Source organism: Nomascus leucogenys, unplaced genomic scaffold (genome assembly GCF_006542625.1).
Source record: "Nomascus leucogenys isolate Asia unplaced genomic scaffold, Asia_NLE_v1 001142F_41235_qpd_obj, whole genome shotgun sequence".
NCBI lineage: Eukaryota > Metazoa > Chordata > Mammalia > Primates > Hylobatidae > Nomascus > Nomascus leucogenys.
This window is the reverse complement of record NW_022096454.1, coordinates 15,122-22,060: the sequence shown is the minus strand read 5'-3', so window position 1 is coordinate 22,060 and position 6,939 is coordinate 15,122. Positions and strand designations below refer to the sequence as shown.

The 6,939-nt window shown below is 37.8% G+C and overlaps 1 protein-coding gene across 1 annotated transcript; it reads left to right on the top strand.

The window, feature by feature from the left end:
- Positions 1-624: 624 nt before the first annotated feature.
- Positions 625-6,682, top strand: LOC115833934 (tripartite motif-containing protein 49D-like). Its single transcript, XM_030808753.1, has 6 exons — positions 625-1,035; positions 1,321-1,416; positions 3,149-3,379; positions 4,091-4,113; positions 4,979-5,076; positions 6,183-6,682. The coding sequence occupies exons 1-6, from the start codon at positions 625-627 to the stop codon at positions 6,680-6,682; spliced, it is 1,359 nt and encodes a 452-aa protein (XP_030664613.1).
- The last annotated feature ends 257 nt before the right edge of the window (positions 6,683-6,939 follow it).

Below are 6,939 nucleotides of genomic sequence, written 5' to 3'. Positions count from 1 at the left end.
TGTTTTTTATTTGTTTATTTGGTTGGTTGACTGGTTTTTCTATTTTCTTTTGGTTTTGGTTTTTTATTTTACTTTAATTTTATATTATTTTAAGTCCTGAGATAAACGTGCAGGACGTGCAGGCTTGTTATACAGGTAAACAGGTGCCATGGTGGTTTGCTGCCCCACTGTTGTGTCTCTCTCTAAAAACATATCATAGGACCCTCTGGCCATCTTCTCGTATTTCTTTGGCCAAGGCAGTTTTTCCCACTCTTTCATACTCATTCAGCAGTTATATGAAAGAAGAATAGGAACAACTACAATTTATTCTAGGCCACTTAGAATCAAACCCAATTTCCAGATCCACATTCAGAAAATGGGAAATTGAAGAGATTAGTATTATGTTACAGACAGGAACTGGGAGTAGAAGGGGTTGTGAGTCATCTAGTCAGTAATATCTACTATAAAGCCGGGAGACTCTCTCTGTGTGAGATTTTTATTTTTGTTACAGAAGAAATAGTTTGCTGTGCTTTAATGAACACTGTCAAGAGAAGAAACTAGAGCTATCACTTATCTCCACATGTTCGGAAGCTTTTCATCAACCCAGACCCCAAAATGACATGTTGCTCTTTCTTCCTCAGAAACATGAATTCTGGAATCTCGCAAGTCTTCCAGAGGGAAGTCACCTGCCCCATCTGCATGAACTACTTCATAGACCCGGTCACCATAGACTGTGGGCACAGCTTTTGCCGGCCCTGTTTCTACCTCAACTGGCAAGACATCCCAATTCTTACTCAGTGCTTTGAATGCACAAAGTCAACAGAGCAGAGAAACCTCAAAACTAACATTCATTTGAAGAAGATGGCTTCCCTTGCCAGGAAAGCCAGTCTCTGGCTATTCCTGAGCTCTGAGGAGCAAATGTGTGGCACTCACAGGGAGACAAAGAAGATGTTCTGTGAAGTGGACAAGAGCCTGCTCTGTTCGCTGTGCTCCAGCTCTCAGGAGCACCGGGATCACAGACACTGTCCCGTTGAGTGGGCTGCTGAGGAACACCGGGTAAGTGATGCCTCTGAAGGTCTATTTCTATTAAGGACACATGAAATTCCTGTGGGTCTATTTTCTTGGAGATTGGGTAAAGCCAACTCTGAGTCCCTTTAAGCAACTCTCTTTTGGGCTTTCTTAGCCTCAAACCTCTGAGATTTGACAAAGAAGAAGGGAAATAGAAGAAATGCCATTTCCTAGGGACTTACTTGTCTCTCATTCTGGGCCCCCTCCCTATGAAACGGTCTGCATGTTACTTTATTGTCTTCACTGGTGCTTCAATTTGTGGCTGTTTTACAGGAGAAGCTTTTAAAGAAAATGCAGTCTTTATGGGGAAAAGCTCGTGAAAATCAGAGAAACCTGAACGTGGAAACCACCAGAATCAGCCACTGGAAGGTTAGTCCTGAACTACGCTACCTTCTCCAGGAACTTACAGAGGGCAAATGGGTGACTCTTAAAATAGGAACTTGATATCAAACCATAGTGTTTCTGGGAGTCCATTAAAAAAAAAAAAGAAAACATTGAGAAAAACTGGCCTCATTTCTTATGTAGAATAGTATGACTGTTAGATGGGATTTCTAACAAAACCATTGATGTTATCCAAAGCATGCTGGTTTGTTTTCATACAAACCTGTAGCTATATACCAACAGATACAAGAAACTGGGCCATCTCACAGCGTTCTATATGTGCTGGTTGGATATGCTGGGCATAAGAGTTATTTGACAGTCATGGAAAGCTCAAGTGAACCTTCTGAGCCTGGGTCAGCATTAATCTGAATGCTGGTGGACAAGTAGTATTTGGAATTGCATGGAAAATTTGAGGCAGAAAGAGTGACAGGGGAAATCTAGGGCAACCATGAAATTAAGAATCTAAACTAGTTAATATTGAATAATCCACAACATATGATGAGAAAAATGGTGAGAAATACAGATTTGTGTCTTGAGGGATACGTGCAAACATGCCCGAAATATGGGAACTAGTATCTAAATATAAGGAGAACTCTGAGGACTTCAGGCAGAGAAATATTAAAAATGATTTTCTCTTTGTGGATGTATACTCGGAGGGTATGATAGCTAATATTAGTGTGTTGAAAAGTATTTCATAAGAACCTAGTCTATGTTGAATATTAAGTTAGAAAATCTGCTAGTGTAGAAGAAAGAATGCACCTTTGTCCTCACAAATCGTACAATCCAAATGAGAGAGGCAAAAATGGTCAACATGCCAGTATGTGCAATACATGATGTGTTCGAGTGTGGTAGATTCTTTGTTGGAGAATAATCAAGCAGGGAAGTAGAAAAGGACAATAGGGGCCAGAAACTGGAGATTAGTGCCTGAGTTTTAAATAGTGTGGTCAGAAAAAACACTCACTGAAAAATTCAAATTGAACAAAGTTTTGAAGAGGAAGGGGAGCACGAAAGTATGTATGGATATATATGCGGACCATGAGTGTGTATATATGTATATGTGTGTGTGTGTGTGTGTGTGTGTGTGTGTGTGTGTAAAATTCTAGTTGGAGAGAACAGCATATGCAGTAATTTTGAGTTTGTGTATATTTGGAGGCCCGGGGAACCACAAAGAAGTCTATGTTTCAGACTGGGATGACTTAGAAAAAGAATGGAAGGAAATGAACTCAGGGAGGCAAAGATGGCCAAATCATAAATGCAGCCTTATTAGGATAGGTTTTGCTGGGCAAAATGCATTTAGCTGGACATGGTAGTCTAAGGTCATTTCACATATAATGAGTTTAAGCAACTTGTTGCGTATCTCAGAAATAGAAATAATTATTTCCTTTCTAGTAAGTATAGCTCTATACTCCAACTCTTAAGCATGAACTGTTCTTACTTTTCCATAAATATGGGTTGGAATAGAGAAATTCAAATTGTGTTTTTTTTATTTCCAACTGTCTTAGAACACCCATTATCTTGAATAAATTTAATGTAATTGGTCAGATACATCTATGTTGATCTTTATGCAGAAAGAAAGGAAAGGAAAAAAATTTGTGGATTCTAAGAACTGGCAAGACTGAGGTTTAAACTATTGGGTGTTCGAGAGACAAAGGGAATCAGTGAGATTTAATAGGAGATGGATAAATACATTTCTCTTTTGACTAACCCATTATCACTGCAGGATTATGTGAATGTAAGGCTAGAAGCTATTAGAGCTGAGTATCAGAAGATGCCTGCATTTCATCATGAGGAAGAAAAACAGAATTTGGAGATGCTGAAAAAGAAGGGGAGAGATATTTTTCATCAACTGCATTTAAGCAAAGCCAAAATGGCTCATAGGAGGGAGATTTTAAGAGGAACGTATGAGGAGCTGATGAAAATGTGCCATAAACCAGATGTGGAGCTACTTCAGGTACAAACTCACAATGTGGTTTCAGGTTTTTGACTATTCACATATATAAGTATTTTCCTCGTGGCTGAAATCCATCTCCCTACCTTTATTTCCATGATGTGTTTCCAAAAACACATTCGCATAACTAATGCTACTTTATTGGGAGAGTATAGCCCCGCCAAGGGATTCTACCAGCCAAAGGTCCCTCCTACTTTTCCACCAGCCACAAAACTTTGTGGAATGGTCAAGGTAACAGCCCCAATAACTGTTCCCCAACTAAGTCACTAATACATTTTGGGTTGTCAAACATGTATAAAATAGTGAGTGATTCATTTACATTTAGGTTAATTTGAGGACACGGCAAGATCAGAAGTTTTGGGAATCTAGGCTCACATTAATATTATTTTGGGATCCACTCATTTGGGTAATAGGTTCGGGGAAAGATGACTGAGTAGGTTATTCGACGTTACCGTGGAGCACAGACTCTCTGGGCCTCTTCTCCCTTCGCTTCTTTAGAGAATGTCTTCAAGACTCAGACCTTCTCAGGACATTAATTAGCGACAATATGACTGACTGGGTTTTTCATTACAGAAGAAATAGAAAATGCTTTGCAGAAGAGAAGATGGTCGGGAAATAATATCTTGAGGAGCTGACTCCAAATTTCACACTGAACTTAGTGAAAGATGCATCTTGTGAACTGCACTAAATCTTTCCATTTTTTTTTTTTTACAGGCTTTTGGAGACATATTATACAGGTGAGTGTGTACCTGGATTTTAGTGTATGTTCTTTCAGTTTCCACGAATAGGGTCTAACAAAGTCATGGCATAAATGATTAAGATATTGATTGATACTACTTTTTTTTTCACATCTACTTTCGTTCCCACACCAGAAAAGACAAGACCACTAAGTAAATAAATACATACATAAATAAACAGTGAAAGAAAATTTAAAAAGAACATGTTTATTCTTGATTTTGTTTTATTGCTTAAAAGCCTGCCTGGGTGAAAGATGAAGTTTTGTTTTGTGGATGGTGAGAAAGTCACCAGAGGAAGCATGAGAGAAGTGGGGGAAGTATTTTAGCAGTGACAAAGTTGATGATTTGTTGTTCATACCTATATACATATCAGTTAACAGTTCTGAAAAATAGATTGAAAAAACTGTGGAGTGTTAGAACTGTAGAAGTCTCTAGGAAAGCTTGTTTCTAAAAGGCAGGTCTGGCTGCCTAGAACAAGTTTCACATTCTTTATGTTGAAAAGGAAGCAGCAGATGCAGCAGTCTCCCCAGAACCCCGCTATTTCAGACAAAGATGTCAGGGGAGTCTACCAAGAAGTGGAACTCAGTATTTCATTTCTGAATATTCTCAAGGCCATAAGGCTAAGGAACTTTACACATTTGGGGCAAAAAATAAGAAAGATCAGACTGAATTCTCACTCAGACTCTCCCACTATGCTTTAAAATTTGGAAGCTGTAAATAGGAATTAATTTCAAAAAGGGAGTAATGTTTGAATTATCAAATTTGTGGGTTCAAAGGATTCTCATGAAATGTCTTTTAAATGCAAATAGTGACTTTTATTTATTTTATGGCTGTAGATGTTGTAACTGCAGGTTTTTCCTTGCAGGAGTGAGTGCGTGCTGCTGCACATGCCCCAGCCTCTGAATCTAGAGCTCAGGGCGGGGCCCATCACTGGACTGAGGGACAGGCTCAACCAATTCCGAGGTAAGTCTCCACCCACAGGCAGCACTCCCACTGTCTAAATATTATTATTGTTAGGATCACATAGGTAATATTTCACCCTTTATCAAATATTTTACTTCTTTATAGACGTAAGTGAACAATATAATCATGCAACCCTTTTGTATCTAAGTCTGTATAGTCAGATTTATAGCATTAAGTTTGAAAGATAGTGAAAAACAAATACATTATGGCCTCATATGTACTGAGTAATGTAATGGGAAAAAGGAGCAGTGTAGCAAATTTAAAAAAGGAGCAAATGGAACAATGCTCAGAATGAAGGTGAGTTATTTAATGTTAAATACAAAATTTTACATTTCTTTAGTGTGTTCATTTGAACAGCTAAGAACTGTTCTTTTGGGGAGTATAGTTTACTGGAGATTCTTGGGGTTTTTAAATTTTTAAATGGATATATATTATGTATTTCCAAGAAAATTAGTTAATGGGTAAAAATAAAAAGAAGATATCATTTTGTGAATACAAGTAAAATTACAAACAAAAAGAAGTTCAGTTTAATTGCAATATGAAAAGCTACATGTTAAGTCTAAAACCCAGCTTCAGCCCCAAGCTAGCATGGAGGGCCGCAGAGAGACTGGTAAAAGATTTTGCAGAAATCTGCTTTAAATTATCACGAATGACATGTACTTACGGATTTTTGTCCAGTTATCTAGAGCAGTTCTTGGGTAACTGAAAATCTTCACATTCTTTCCAAAATGATAGCACTAGTTTTTAAGAATAAGAAACATTTCTAAATAATGATCTTGGTAACAGCATAGCATTTAGGGCATATAATGTGCAAATTTTGCTTTGAAAATTGGATTGAAAGAAGTTGGTCTTACATTTGGCTCTCAGTGTGTAAGTTTTCAAAACGCTTTTAATATCTGTGGTTAGCGTTTTGTTTGTCTTGTAGATAATATTAATCATCTCTATACTTTATTAGAAGTTACAAGCAAAAGTGTCCTTGTGACTTTACGTTTCCTGGTAAATTAACTTCTTGATAGAACAATTTTTGCTTATTTACACATATCTATGCACGTTTTCTTTCTTTCTTTCTATTTATTTATTTATTTATTTATTTATTTATTTTGCAGTAGATATTACTCTGCATCATAATGAAGCCAACAGTCATATCTTTCGGTGTGGAGATTTGAGAAGCATTTGTATTGGATGTGACCGTCAAAATGCGCCCCATATCACTGCAACACCTACAAGTTTTCTTGCATGGGCTGCTCAGACTTTCACCTCCGGCAAATATTACTGGGAGGTCCATGTGGGGGACTCTTGGAATTGGGCTTTTGGTGTCTGTAATAAGTATTGGCAAGGGAAGAATCAGAATGGCAGTATATATGGAGAGGAGGGACTCTTTAGTCTTGGGTGTGTTAAGAACGACACTCAGTGCAGTCTCTTTACCACCTCCCCTATTACACTGCAATATGTCCCAAGACCTACCAGCCATGTAGGATTATTCCTGGATTGTGAAGCTAGAACTGTGAGCTTTGTTGATGTTAATCAAAGCTCCCCTATATACACCATCTCTAATTGCTCCTTCTCACCTCCTCTCAGGCCTGTCTTTTGCTGTATTCACCTCTGACCTGAGACAAATCACAAATGTGTTCATCTGCTGTGGGAACCCCTTTATCCCAGAAAGCCCTCTTCCTTGTGCCTTATCAAACAGGACAAATAGGTTCTGTTCTATGTCTTGAATTGCATCCTAATGTTATTAACATTCATTTCTGTGTTACTATTAAATGCGGTAAAAACACTAAAAGTATATGTGTTGGTTCTTTATTAATTAATTTCTGAAAAATCATTATTCATGATCATGGCATAAAATATATTCTCTGTTTT

Excerpts from the sequence above, each read along its gene's own strand:
- LOC115833934 (XM_030808753.1), top strand. The coding sequence starts at position 625 with ATGAATTCTGGAATCTCGCAAGTCTTCCAGAGGGAAGTCACCTGCCCC. Across the intron at positions 1,417-3,148 it reads CCAGAATCAGCCACTGGAAG|GATTATGTGAATGTAAGGCT; the intron begins GTTAGTCCTGAA and ends TTATCACTGCAG. Across the intron at positions 5,077-6,182 it reads CAGGCTCAACCAATTCCGAG|TAGATATTACTCTGCATCAT; the intron begins GTAAGTCTCCAC and ends TTTATTTTGCAG.